Below are 14,650 nucleotides of genomic sequence, written 5' to 3' on the forward strand. Positions count from 1 at the left end.
AAGATCAACCCGAAACCCATTACCGGTCCAGCCGAAGCCCAGACCGGTCCATTGTTAAATGAGAGACATCTCTCTCTCTCTCTCTGTGAAAAATGACAGTGGGCTTTAATTACTTTTATAACAATTAAAGAATCAATAGGATTAATTTATATGCATAGACAAATGTATGCATATATGTGAGGATGTAGGTTTTTTATTTGGATTTGATTTAGATTGAACCAGGGTTGAACCAGAACTAAGCCTATACAACCCCGGTTATGCTTGGGCTATCCCAACATGACTCACTGTTTAGGTTGAGCAGGTTTCGGAAGAACAGTTGATGGATCAGAAGTTGGCTTGGGAAGATTTCCTTCATCGAACCATATGTTCTCATCTAAAAGAAAGAAACTATTCTAGAAACAATTAAGGTAGATAAATCTCATTACAGATTGAGCAGCTATATGTATCGTTTATGAAGTCGCAAGAAGAAAACAAATAACACTTGAGTTCGGAGATGACATTCTCAGATTTGACTTCCCACAGCACAGAAGGTTTAGAAGGTCAACCTGCAGATATGTAAAGAGCCATGGGAAAGGCTGCAAGGTTCCACATGAAGGGTAGTACTCTCAGTTCTTGCTTCCGAATCCGCGAGGGCTGGGTCTTGCTGATGCCGAGTCTGCAAACTGTTTCCTCGGCTCCGATCGTCTCCTCCTCCGTGCAGTGCCAGGAGGTGCCTGTTAGAGAAAATAATAAGGAAGCCGGTCATCACATACATAATAGGCCGCAACAGATCATTGCATACTAAAAATCATCAAGATTTATGTTAACAAGTTCCACCATTTTGGAGATCAGGGTCTCAATGCACTACTTTTCCTCCTAGTATGGTAATATATATGCTATTTCCTAGGTGTTCTCTCTAAATTTTTTACACTTGCAACAGGTTTCATGTGAAAAATATCAGGTCACAGAAGGCACCCAAATTGCTTCTGAAAATTAAATCTTCATACATAGGGATGATTACTAAATGCTCATGTTAGAGGCTTTTTTTATGGCAAAACTCTTTTTGCATTTTATTTAGAAAGTTTTTCTGATCGATCATTCTTAAGGCATAATTACTAGTAATAAGGACTTGAAGCTTGTTATGGAACATCCATAGTGTTAGGAGATTGTTCAACTCATATGATAAGAGTGGGAGGTTTCATTCTACTGCATCACACAGACTACTAAAAGGCAATGACCATTAGGAAATCAATCAGTCTAGAGGATCTGTCAATGAGTTTCTTCCAAGAGGGCAGTGAGAGGTACCTTTTGCTCTGCTTTCAGTGACTCCTCTAGGTTGCTCAATGCTGGGATGGATCCTCCTTGCATGACCCCCAATAAGTTCTTCATTCGAACACGCATTTGGAATAGTTGAGCAACAAGTTGACTCACCTAAGCACCAGAAAGCTCTATAAATTACCCCAGTAAAATTTTATAATGCAATGCTCTTTAGAATGCAAAAAACATTAAATATCTTTAATTAAAACTGAGTTCAGAAGCTCTATGCGAGAAAGACCTGCTGCTCTGTCTTTCCAGACTCAGTAGCAATTCTCTTCCTTCTAGCTGGTGACTCAGCTAGAAGCTCTGGCTTTTCCCGTTCCTCTGTGTGTTAAATTATAAGTTCATGGTTTAGGATTTTGGGTGTGAAATAATAGGTGTTAGAGATGAAGGCGTGAAAACAACGAGAATTATCACTAGTCTCACTGAAAATATCTACCTGGGGTCATCACATTAATCATTGACTCCATGATCTTCAGATTTTTCTCTGCTTCACGAATTTGAGATGGAGTAACCTTTTTGAAACAGGAGACATGGAAGTTAGTTGCAGTTTTATCATCCACCACAAAAGAGTTTATACAAAAATTTAAGATTTCTTTACACAAAGTAATGGCCATTATTTCTTAGTGACCTCTTGTAGCTTCATCTCCAATCATAAATGTAAGTCAGTTAAGGAAGCAAATGGAAACTCAGTCATTATGAAGTTAAACATGCGTACCTTCCCCATGCCTGGAATCATTCCGATGACACGGCTCACAGAACCCATTTGTGCAACAGCACGTGTTTGTTTTAAAAAGTCATTGAAGTCAAATTTTGCGCTCATGATCTTCTTTTGTAATTCCTCAGCATCTTCTTGTCGCATCTACTAGCACGATTTTTTCACTATTTAGAAATGCACATGATAAGGAAATTTTTGGAAGATAACAAATACTTACTACTTCTTGTGCCTTCTCCACAAATGAAAGAACATCACCCATCCCTAATATGCGGCCTGCCATGCGATCAGGATAGAAAGGTTCAAGATCTTCCATACGCTCCCCTCGTCCTACAAGCTTAATAGGCCTTCCTGATACCTACAACGGCCAAAAGAAAGTGCTATATAAGAGCAAAAGATGGTCCACAACATGCATGAATGAATTATGATGAGATTATTTTAAAAAGGTCATTACACATCCCAAGAAGAAAGAAAAAAGTGGTCATCATGCCATATTAAGTTAAAACTAGTTATACAAGAAATTCAGACATTCTAGCATCTAAATGTATGGTTTAATTTTTAAAAAAGTAAGATCTAAAATTGTCTGAGTCCTCCTTCCTATGAAAGTAAAAGTTCAATATTTCCATAGAGCTTTCTGATGCCCATAGCACCACTATTTATTAAGCAAAAAATGTAGAGAAAGCTGTTTCAAACTGAAAGATGAGATGACCTCATCAAACCAAAAGGTAAAGTCTTTCCCAAGAATATGTTAAGAAGTCAAACCTCTCTAACACTCAAAGCTGCTCCACCTCTAGAATCACCATCCAACTTTGTTAGTATTGCACCAGTAATACCAATCTCAATATTGAATGTTGTGACCAAGGCTGCAAAGAAGAGTTGATAAGGAAACAGACGTAGGCAAGACAAAGGAAACACAATCTAGTAAACAGGCCTCCTAATTTATCATCATAGCAAGAAGCTAGTTCATACAAACTAGTCATATTAAGCTACCCAATTAAACAGTCATTACTAAGCACACTTGTTTTATTGGTCTTCAACAATATTTAAAACATACAGTAAATCACTGAAGCATGCAGCAAAGAAGTTAACAGATAGAGTAACTCTAGTTTTTGCCCACCTGCAGCTTCCTGGCCAGTCATTGCATCCACTACAAGCAGAACTTCGGTAGGATTCAATGCCTGCTTTACTTCCTTCAACTCATCCATCATTGTTTTATCTATCTGATTTGAATAAAGAATTTAGCTAAAGTACAATTTATCATGAAGACAAACAGTTATATAAGAATATCATGTTAACTTCTGAATTTTCTGCATATGAAAGATACATGAGGATGTAGTTGCATGTAAGAGTGGTGAAGTCACAGTTTTAAATAGTTGAAATGAAGATTTCAAGTTTTGACTAAATTTATTTGGAAATGGTGCCTAAGTTAGCTATGTTATTTTTTCAATAATATATTTTTGAGGATTCAAGGTGGGTGTATTTATCATTCTCCTTCAGGTTTGCTTTTACTAATTATACAGGGTTCTTGCAAATCATCATGCTCCTCAAATTAAAGATCTTTCATCATACCAATTTTCTTTTCAACACCAAAATTATACTCATAACTCCCCTTGGTTCCTTTCTTATCATAAATAAAAAAGATATATAATTACATTTACTAGAAACACCCAAAAAAAAAAAGCAATCACAAATAAAGATGTCATGAGACCTGAAGTCTTCCAGCAGTATCCACTATAACCACATCAATTGACTTCTTCCTAGCCTCTTCAAGACCGTGCTTAGCTATTTCCGAAGGTTTTACATTTGTGCCTTCTGCATAAACAGGGACACCCACCTGCACAGGCTCACTGTTTATTATAAAGGAGATGACAGTAGAGGACAGTAGATCCTAGTTATGTCACAAGAGAAATTAGTAAATGGAAAAAATAAATCAAACATGCAAGCTCACGAATGAAATGTCCAAGATTAGCACAAAAATCTAATACTATAGTTTTTCAAGATGAAGATTTCAAGATTCCTAAAAACAAATAGCTACTTCGAAATAAGAACAAAAGTTGTTCAGGAAATAGGTTAAATTACGAAGATAGTAGAAATCAAATAGTTAAGTTTAAGAGAAAAACCTCTTTACTTCAGAAGATTTTGTGGACACTACCACCACTAGGTAAATCATAGTTAAATTTAAAGAGTGGTCTTTTCTGCTAGTGGCTAGAGGAACCAAAAAATGTTACCAGAATACAACATTCTCTGCCCCTACTCACGCTTGTACAGACTCGATGAACAAGACCACCAGAAATATTATTCTCAGACAAGCAAACTATACCCAGAAGTTGTAGGTTACCTTCTCTCCCAAAATCTTAAGTTGGTCAACAGCTGCAGGCCGGTAAACATCTGCAGCAACCAACATGCAGCTCTTACCCTGAAAACTGTGCTTTTCAATTAGCATCAATAGGACATGCAGATTTTACCCAAACAAAATAAGGAGAACAAGAGGGTCCTCAAATTGCACCAATTTCTTCAAGTAGAAAGCAAGCTTCGCAGAAACAGTAGTCTTTCCGACACCTTGAAGACCAGCTAGTAACATCACCGTCGGACCAGACTTTGCAAATACCAGTTCAGACACTTCTCCACCCATCAGTTTCACGAGTTCATCATGCACAATCTGCATCAGATACACATCGTGATGGTAGATGGTACAAGAGAACCTGTATAATTCTATAAGATAAATGCTTCATACTCATTGCTACCTTCACCAATTGTTGATCAGGTCTCACTCCTCGAATCAAGCCCGCACCAACAGCCTGGTCGCTAACAGACTGCACAAACCTTCTCACTACCGGCAAGCTTACCTACACAACAGTATGTTATCAGGTCATACAATCAAATGAGAGAAGAGTTCTCTCTCCTCTGCTTGAAGTTGTTGCCATCGACTCACATCTGCTTCCAGGAGAGCCCGCCTGATATCCCTCATTGGTTCGGCTATGTTCTCCTTGGTCAAAACATCTGCCAAATATTGTTGGCAACAGATTCAAGAAACTGCTGTAAACGGTGACCAAAATCAAGAATCTAAAGCAAGGGGAAGCAGCCAAGAAGAGAAGCGGGGATGGATTTGCAGACCTACACCCCTAAGCTTGTTCCAGGCCGTCTCGAGGCCAGTCGTCAGCTGCCCAAACATCTCTGCCCTCACCGTGAAACATCTCTCTCTACTAACGTGTTCAGATTTTGAATTGATCCAACCCCAAAGTTCCCTCTGAGATTAAGAAATCTTGTGACCATGACACTGTCACGCAGATGAAGACGAAGAAAGAAAGGAACAGTATCACGAATTCGGACTTGGGGCAAGCTTACGGTAAATAGAGTCCTGCGGGAAGATCCGAGGTAGAGGGTCGAGCCGGTCCAGGAAGTAGAGGAATTGGAGGAAAGGTTTGGCCTTCCAGCGACCCTCGCGCCGCAAAAGGCTCCACTACAGTGGAGAGATGGCGCGCACAGGGAGAGATGGCGGTAAGGGGAAGCCGAGAAGGAGACGGCTTCCATGGCCGAAGACGGAGCGAAGGACGACGAGAAGAGACAGGATAATGGAGGATATAATAAAACGCGAAGCCTTTTTTAGCATATTTACAATGCAGCCCCTGCATAATTCAGAAATGCAAAAACATTATTTTCTTATTGTTATATAAATGATATGGCCATATTTGTTGTGACAACAATATGACAATAATTAAATATCCTGTTTAAATAATTTTAATGATCATATATATATATATATATATATATATATCAATTTAGCGAGCAAAGAGATATTAATTTCTATTCCCTACTGTATATGTTGACCAAAACATCCCACGAATTAATGTGTCAAATTTATATTTTCAAGGTGATCTGTCAACATAATTGCTTTGCCTTTTGTCTTTCAATTCGACTCTAATTTAGATTTTTTAGTTCTTTTTTTTTTCTAAAAGTAGAGAACATTATGAGTGCTGTGCATGATTAAAATATATTTTTTAAATTCAAAATAATATCCAAAACTATTCAAAGACTAATTATAAAATGTTCATATAATTAATTATATTTAACATTTATATTTTTTACATTTTTAAAAATTATATTAAAATTATTTATTTTTATCAACAGAATCAATGAGTCAATGACATGAAAAAAAATAATATTAAATATTTTATTTGTATAAATATAAAAAGTTAATATAACTTTTAAAAATATAAAAATCAAAATACTAACTAACTAATTACAGAAAATAATATATAATGAACTCGTTATTTGATGCAGAACGAACTGTTTGAAGCCAACAAGATGAATCTTTGGATGCTAGTGAGATACAACCCAAGAGGAGGCCATTGCATTCGCATTCACTTAATAAACATCGAAGCTGCTGAAGTCGATACCTCCAGCATCAACTCCACGTTATTACACGTTAAATCTACAGGATATGTACAGATTAATGTCAGAGGTCCACAAGAAAAGAGTCTACATGCCACTTAATCTTCATCTTATTTAAGCACGCATACATTTATCCAAGACCACAGTATGTACACAGGCGAAGAGTTGCGGTAGGAAGGAGAGCATATCCGCGTCAGCCTTTGTGAGGTTCCTCGGATCTCTGCAGGAACACAAAGATGAAATGAAGGCATGAAAGGAAGTATTGATATTTGGCCCTCTCTGCATTATTAAGCAACAAAATCATCAATCTAAAAGAACATTACTTTAATTAGTTGTTACCACGTCAAAAAGCTCGAAAGCTCTATCTCAAATTCAATCACTCCAAATTAAGATTTAGTCTTTTAGTTTTGCTGAAACTATATATACACATGGAGGAACCAAAGTAAATGATTTGCTGATAAATAGAATCTAATAGTACAACCAAGATTATTATACCCAACTGTAAGAGGTAAATACCAAACTACAAAGAGTTTGCAATGTCATTATTACATAACCACAATTCCTGCAGTTTTTGCTTCAAAATCAACACTAGTGTTCTTCATTGATATTGCCATCTTAGCAGGTGTATTTTTTGTAAAATTAAAGTGGATTTTAAAAGGGTAATACAACTAGCAACCTAAAACACTTTCCTTCCTCAAATGCAACATGATCAAGGAAAAACTAAAAAGAACTAGATTCTGTATCAAAAGCATCTTACTGGTTCCCCGGTCACACCACTTCGGATGACAAGCCCTTGTTTCGTAGGTATTTTCTGATTTCTATGGCACTGAAGACCTAAGGACTGATTTATATAGCTTAGCCATCTCGTAATCTTCTGGTATCAAGAATTCTTTACGATGTTATTTTCGTCTCATCATGACTGTTGCATGTAAGTCATATGCTCTGAATTTGTATGGCCTACAATTAGCTTGAATGGGTCAGATTTAACAATAGACTTGCACACAACAATATTAATAAGAAGGCTGGACACTGTGACATAAATCCTTCTTTGAAGGCTCCTCTTCAATTCCTCCCAAAGAAAATGATCTAAGAAAGAGATTAAAATATCCATAAAAGGAAGATGCTTAATTGGTCAAAAATGACAAAATAATCAATTTTTTTTTCTTCAACTTAAATTACATAAAGAGGATATCACTGAATTTAACAACAACGGACAGCATGATCTCTATGACAAATTTAGATATATCATCTCCAGAAAAATCAATGATGTGATGTGACCCCTTAAAGCTTTCCCCTTGTTTATTGTTGTAGAATGTTGCAGGAGCTTAACTACACACTATTATGAGCCGAAGTGTTGAGATGGTGTCCAAAACTAGAGGGTACAGTTATTACAGCTCTATCACATATAAAAGAGTGTTCCCTTTGAGTGACATGTTTGACTAGAAACCAAGTTCGAAGTCCACCCAATTTACCATGTTCCGATGTACTCCATAGCATCCCCTCTTTTATTCCAGTTTTTCGCCTTTTTTCCAACTCAAAATATGCTTTTGCTAAGTTGTTGCAATCATCATAAACCTCAAACCTCTTTGATAGCAACCACATCCCCAGACACAAAACCCCACCTTTTTCTTGTTAAAGAAGTATGGAAGCCCTAAATCTCTAAGAAAAACATCATTTTCACAATCCTGGAAGCTATCAGAAAGCCAAATACTCAAATTTTCCAAACAGAGAGCACAGATTAGCTGCTTATGGCTTACCTACGATCCATATGATAGAAATCTGACGCTGATCAACTTAACTAGAGAACGAAAGCTACAAAATAAAGCAGAAAGGAAGCCCAAAATTTTGCTTACTTTCTCGGACTTGGCCTTCTCGGCTTCGAGCCTCTCCTTCTCCGCCTTTCGCCTCAGCTTCTCCATCCGCTCCCTCTCCATTTTCTACGCACAAAACCAGCCCAGTCAGACCACACGAACACATCCCCCGATCAAGACCAAGAAGGCTCCGACAAAGGCTACCGAGACAGCAGCAAGGGCCACTCACCTGGATGTAGACGTTCTCGGCAGCTCGCTCCTCCTCGCTGAGGATCCGACCCCTGTCGTCGCTAAAGAAACGAGGGCTCCTCCGAGCCAGCTTCTCCATCGCCGGCCTCCACAACCGAGGGACGCGGGCGGTGGCGGATCTCATTGCCATGGACGACCTGCTTCGCGACCACAGACGACAGACCAGAAGCTAAGAGGACCCACGAGAGGGAGTCCAATTTATACGAGAACAAACCGGAATGGATAAGGATGGAGTAAACCGGGCCAGCCGACGAACCGCTACTCTCGAGCGGTTTAGTAAACCGGGGCGTAAATATCTTTCGAGGCTTGGAATATTCCAGTACGCAATTTATCAAAAAAGCCTAAACCAATTTATGTTATTCTTATACACCCCTCAAAACTGATATGATCCACTTCTGCGATCGGACGGTCAGGGACATGCCATCAAATGTTTATTAATCTTCCAGTGATCAGAATTTTAAATAAAAATAAAAGGCAAAAAAAACTTCTCCTATTGTTTATAGCATATATTTTAAAATTAGCATATTTTCCCCTCCAAATGTTAATATTATATCTATATTCCATATCCCTCTAAAATTTAAATATTATATATATATATATATATATATATATATATAGAGAGAGAGAGAGAGAGAGAGAGGATGTATATGCATTTTGTCATTACCCCCTCCTTTGTCACATGATTTCTGTTCATGCATCAGCCACGACAATTACTCCATCAAGCAACTGTAGATGTGGTTATGTTGTTTGATTCAAGGCTAAGTCATAATCCAATATGCTTGAAATCATACACAAAGTCTTGTCTCTTTGCAATCAAACTTCCAAGTTATCAGCAGATCCCCCAAATACAAACACAAACATCCATAGCAAATCCACAATGCCCAAAGCCTACCATCACATACAAGTTAGACAAGGAAAAGAGGAAAGAACGGCTTCACCGCCATGCCTCGACACGCTCGACCTTTGAGTCGATACGACTTACGATACGCTCCACCTTTGACTTCTCAGCTGGCAAGGAAGCTCGGCTGGCAGTCTGTGCCTTTGCCTTTCTCCCTTTCCTGTGATTCTGGCTATTCAACCGGCCTGTCTTCTTCCTACGACAGTTTGAATGAACTGAATTGTGATCATTAGCAGCAAACTCCTGGCCTCTAGATGAAGAACCACCAGATGGTGCTGAATTCTCTGCATAGTTTTCGGTAGTCGGATGCAATGCAGCTCCTCGAGAGGCAGTATCGTCGTGTGAGGGCTGAGGACTATCGGCTGCCTCATCTTCTGCAGATTTTTCTTCAGGAATTCGAGCGAGACTATCCAGAACAGGTTCATGGGTGACATGTACTTGCTCAGTTGCTTCATCACGACCGGTCGCAAGATGAATCTGAGGGCTGTCATGACCATTGTCATCAGATGGATCTGTATTAGAAACCGAAGCATCCTCTAAAGTGGGTTCTTGTCTGTCTTTTAGTGTCTTCAAGATATGCATTCGAAGAAAATTCATCACTTGCACCGCATACATCAACGCTGTCAAAGGATCTGCCATCTAGAATTATGATAAACAAATGTACAAGTTTCAGTTTGCAGCCTGTGGGAAGCAGAAAATATGTTTTGCGCATGAAAAGCAATCATGAAAAGTAGGGAAAGGGGGGAATCCTGCTACTTGGGCTCTAAAGCAACTGAAAGAATAAGTGGTTGAAAGTGAAATGCATTTACCATTCCTCCAGACTTGTCTTGAACTCTCCAAAATGACTTGCAAAAGTCATTTGGTAGAGCTATGAGATCTCAATAGGTTTTTCTTTTTTCTGAAAAAAAAAATGCATTTACCATTAATTACCTGAGTCATGTTTGGAGCAAACACCGTGGCAATATTGCGTGCATTCATCTTGTTTTCTTGTTCTTCTTGGACAACATCGGCCATCAAATTGATAGCCCAATCCAATAGAGCAGCCTCTGTTGTAGGCAGCAACCTAGCAAGCCGAGCACAATCCTCTTCTGTTTGGCACTGCATCACCTGCTCTGCTGAAAGAGTGTCGAGCACTCCAGTAGGAAGTTCTCTAAACCAGGCCTACATAAGCAACAGAGAAAAGAAAATGTGGAATTAAGCAATATGAAATTTTGAGGAAGATCAGTTTGTTTGGAAAAGCATGTTCGCGACGTATATTTGTTAATCCAAAATCAAGTATCTATCAGAAAGAAGGAATGATATAGTGATACAGAAAATGTCAATTGAACTAGTAAGGACGACTTTTGCCGCTATTTCATTTTTAAACAAAATGATGTTGCCTCTAGATCTATAAAAAATCAGATCAGATGTATTTTTGTCTTTTCAAAACTTGCAGCAGATTAGCAAGTAGACAACAATGCAATGTATGCAGCACAGAGAGACCATGCAATGGTTGAGTAGGAAAGGCATAGGGAAAGTTTGTAGGTATACCTTTATTAGACCTGCCAGACAATGCACATCAATACCCTCGGGCACTATTCCATTGTTTAGCTGGTCTCTGACATATTCCTCTTGGCTATTATCAGCGTTGATTCTGAAAATTCCTTCTGACTGCATAGTTTCATTGAGATCAAGTTTCAGGCTCAAAGAAGTATTACAATGACTAATTAGAATAAGCAATTATACCCGAAGGCCGCCTTGCTCGTAAAGACGTCTTTGCATCAGCAAAAGGATGGTTGGAACACTATTGCCTCTAGCATCATATGAACACTGCATAGATTCAGTAGAAACACCAAAGACAGTTGCACTGCAGTAGAATTCATGGATTGAGTTAGCTTTTTATAGAGAATGGACAAAAGCTAACATGACGACAAGAATAAGAAGCAAGGATAAACACATGAACAGAAATATTCAAGGGGACAATAGAAATATTCAAACTCGTAGAACCTTGAACAACAACAATATTATGAGCTAAAATTCTTTATGGGTGTCTCTTAAAGTTCCGAGGAACGAATTACTTTCAACCATTCCTGTGACAAATCCCTAATACATGTAAGATCTTAGGATTTTCCTTTGAAACATAATGATGTCGGACAGTCTTAATCCCTTCGTAATTTATATGCATCCACAGGACCCATTATGGTTCAAACACTTGCCCTCTGAACTCTGTGTGTTGCATGTGTTTTCCAACGTGATCATCATTTTAGGTTTGGACTGTACGTGGATCCATAATCATACTCCACACAACAGTATGAAAGATGCGCCAAAGTACAAACAATCAACAAAAACTTTGATCCACCTTTTCTCTATATTATTAATCACATAAATATTAAGGACGAAAGAGAAATTACATGATGAGTTGTAATTCACACCATTATTTCTTTCTATGTTTAAATTGTGAACACCAATAATATCAGATAACATGCACCACAAACGGCTCTCAGTGCATGTGACACACGACTGAAATTGACATGGATTACAAAATATAGAGTGTTGCCATCATAGTTCTTTAAACAGGATTTTATTCGAATGAGTTTTTCAGGTTTTGTCAACAGATGCTTCGTTGTCATACATTCAATCTGGGTGACTTATCATGTGACTTGTACAAAGATCAATGGGGCTAAGTTCTTTCAACCAGTTTTGACATCTTCACAACACATGCAAATGGCATGATGGTATGAATCAGCAACAACCTGACATGACCAATTAAACAGTAACTTTTCACTTGGAGTAGTGTCGATGTTTCCATGCTCTTACTAGATAGGTTCATCACATAGTTGAAGTATATGAACTTGTAGATTCTTTTGTTTCCTATATGTTCAAGGGATATTTGTAGTTCTTACCGTCAACAGATGTTTGTTTATGGGTACACAATTTTTAATTCAGAAAGATCACATTTGAAGATAGACTAACATCAGATATGGTCATAGACGTAAGCGATATGACATCATAGCTTTCTGGATGAACAAGTCAGTGTGAAAATATAGAAATTAATTCAAGAAGAAATCGTTAGTTCTCCTTGGAGCAAATGACTAAGAGGAGCTGAAATTTCCTGGTGAACGGTCACAAAAGGTGAAGACTTAACCCAAGAACGGTGATAAAAGAATCTTGAACTAGGTTACAAAAGTTGAAAGCTGGAACTGACAATGATGGACCAAAATAGTATGCAAAGAAGTTACAAGAGAGCTCGTAATCCAAACAATGAACCTACCAAATGACCGATAGGTATGACTGATAGGTGATGAGAAACAAAACTGGTGCTCGTGTTTTCTATGGCATCAGATTAGTATAAGCATGTAGATTTGTAGATGAAGTGATGAACAGAGAGCATAATATTGTTGATCATCAACATAGTAATCAGGCATAAAGTCAAAATAACTTCATTGGATCCTATACATTTCATACCCACTTGAGAATTACCCCAAGATACTGGCGTCCAAATGTCCTCCTACTTCTGACAACGGGAGATGTTCTCAACCCCAAAGCATAGTATAGTCGTTCATAACACAATAAAAGCAATTATTTTCTTTGGAGACAAAGACCCAATTTAAATTATGATGATCTAAAGATCTTCCTATAAAAAGGAAAAGAGCAGCAGATCAAAGCAAATTTCCACATGTATTATTCTACAACAGTAGGAAAGTTGCTAACTATTTCTAAAGCTCATAAATTGTTCATAACGCAAGAAAACAACCAAAAGGTCGCTTTTTTTTGGGCCAAGAAAAGAAGCACAATCTCAGCAGAAGAACAAGGAAAGAGCAGACCTTGCGCTGGGGGCTCTGCGGGGAACCTCCGGCTCGAACTCCACGGGCAGCCCGAGGAATCCGTGGAAGCGGTCGAAGGTGACGTGGGCGACGTGCCGCACGTCGGTGGGCCACCCGATATCCATCGAGCCGAAGTCCTCGTCGCCGGCGCCGTCCGTCTTGCACCCCAGCAGCGACTTCCGGAACACCGTCAGCAGCAACGCCAACACAGACAGCTGTTGTTGTTCCTCTTCCTCTTCCTCCTCCTCTTCTTCCCCCACGGGCTCGACCTCGGCTCCTCCTCCTCCCCTCCGACTCCTTCCCCTCTTCCTCTCTGAGGCGCCACCAGCACCACCACGCCTCCCCTCCTTCTCCTCGCCCTCTCCGCAGCCGTTGGAAGGGCTTAAAAGCCCAATGGAGCCATCATTCGGCTCGCAAGAAAGGGCGCGTCTTGGAGACGAAGGGAAATGCGATGGGGACCGTAGCACTTCAGCCATGGCTTGGTATTATGGAAGCCGAAGAGGAGGATGTGGGGGGTGGGCCAAATACAAATTCCAGAATTAAAAAGAAAATAAGTAACAAGGATTGGATTTTCGAGAGCAATGGCAAGCCAAAAATCGAATCTTTAGAACAATGACCGGAAGCAGATTGGATTTCTAGGCACTTCTAATTCACCTCCTCCAGCTTGGAGAAAGGGACGGATCTGAGAGTAGGGAGGGGAGGGGGGCGGGGGGGATTATTTTTGAGGAGGAGTTGGATTGAAGGAAGGATTTGAAGCGGTGGGACGTGGGAATCATAACTTGCTCGTTATATATTCTGTTCTTCCCTTTCTTGGCTGGCCATGGGAGGCTATTGGAGAAGAATGGAAAGAACGGGTGAGGGGGCCATGGAAAGGAACAAAAGAAGTAGATTTGAAGGTTGGGAAGGCTCCTCGAGAACTGCTCTTTTTTTGTGCTAATTAATTCCTTGAACAGTGGGCGAGTTGGGTTTAGAGACAACAGAGTCCACAGAGTCACAGAGACGGAGGCTGGAAAGAGGATTTTGTATTTGATGCCACTTGGATAATGAATGATGCACTGAATGCATTGGATTTGGTTACCTTAAGCTATGAGCTTTAAGGTTGTGGCCAAGTTAGGCTGCAACAGCCCAAGAGTTCTGACTTTTGTGTTTCCTGATGTTGATTGATAAGATCAGATGCAAAACATGAGGATTAGAGATGATGGATCCATTAGATATGATTGGCACAGGGCACAAAAAGAAGACGAAGAAGCACCGGTGAAGAAGCTTTTGTTCACAGAGGAGATGAGATTCCTTGCAAGGGACATCCTCTAGTGGTGCATAATAGCCAGCAGGTAAACCACCATGGAAAGAACACAGTCAACAGACAGACAGCCATGGCCCAGCCAGCGATTTATCTAAAGCTTCACTGTTGGATCATTCATCACGCACACATACATTGCTCTAACTTTGGGTTCACTTCAACCCCTGATCACAAGTTTGCATGCGG

The 14,650-nt window shown here is 39.4% G+C and overlaps 3 protein-coding genes across 4 annotated transcripts; all 3 read right to left on the reverse strand.

Annotated features, from left to right (window-relative positions):
• Nucleotides 1-374: 374 nt before the first annotated feature.
• Nucleotides 375-5,574, reverse strand: LOC135624912 (signal recognition particle subunit SRP54, chloroplastic-like). Its single transcript, XM_065129002.1, has 15 exons — nt 5,357-5,574; nt 5,126-5,258; nt 4,944-5,011; nt 4,756-4,857; nt 4,518-4,670; nt 4,350-4,427; nt 3,720-3,845; nt 3,129-3,231; nt 2,774-2,874; nt 2,232-2,369; nt 2,015-2,158; nt 1,736-1,811; nt 1,535-1,620; nt 1,285-1,410; nt 375-713 (listed from the first exon to the last, which is right to left on the reverse strand). The coding sequence occupies exons 1-15, from the start codon at nt 5,540-5,542 to the stop codon at nt 606-608; spliced, it is 1,728 nt and encodes a 575-aa protein (XP_064985074.1). The 5' UTR covers nt 5,543-5,574; the 3' UTR covers nt 375-605.
• Nucleotides 5,575-6,340: 766 nt separating this feature from the next.
• LOC103968364 (uncharacterized protein At2g27730, mitochondrial) lies at nt 6,341-8,640 on the reverse strand. 2 transcript variants are annotated; one of them, XM_009381538.3, is made up of 3 exons: nt 8,444-8,637; nt 8,257-8,340; nt 6,341-6,623 (listed from the first exon to the last, which is right to left on the reverse strand). In XM_009381538.3, the coding sequence occupies exons 1-3, from the start codon at nt 8,591-8,593 to the stop codon at nt 6,597-6,599; spliced, it is 261 nt and encodes an 86-aa protein (XP_009379813.1). In that variant the 5' UTR covers nt 8,594-8,637; the 3' UTR covers nt 6,341-6,596. The 2 variants fall into 2 exon arrangements, with proteins under 2 accessions (XP_009379813.1, XP_064985080.1); XM_065129008.1 differs by lacking the exon at nt 6,341-6,623 and adding an exon at nt 6,651-7,360 and having other exon boundaries at nt 8,444-8,640.
• A 541-nt stretch (nt 8,641-9,181) lies between these two features.
• On the reverse strand, nt 9,182-14,194 carry LOC135624913 (rho GTPase-activating protein 5-like). Its single transcript, XM_065129003.1, has 5 exons — nt 13,165-14,194; nt 11,087-11,207; nt 10,892-11,011; nt 10,292-10,522; nt 9,182-10,000 (listed from the first exon to the last, which is right to left on the reverse strand). The coding sequence occupies exons 1-5, from the start codon at nt 13,638-13,640 to the stop codon at nt 9,398-9,400; spliced, it is 1,551 nt and encodes a 516-aa protein (XP_064985075.1). The 5' UTR covers nt 13,641-14,194; the 3' UTR covers nt 9,182-9,397.
• Between the last annotated feature and the right edge of the window lie 456 nt (nt 14,195-14,650).

Source organism: Musa acuminata, chromosome BXJ2-10 (assembly GCF_036884655.1).
Source record: "Musa acuminata AAA Group cultivar baxijiao chromosome BXJ2-10, Cavendish_Baxijiao_AAA, whole genome shotgun sequence".
In the NCBI taxonomy this organism is placed as follows: domain Eukaryota; kingdom Viridiplantae; phylum Streptophyta; class Magnoliopsida; order Zingiberales; family Musaceae; genus Musa; species Musa acuminata.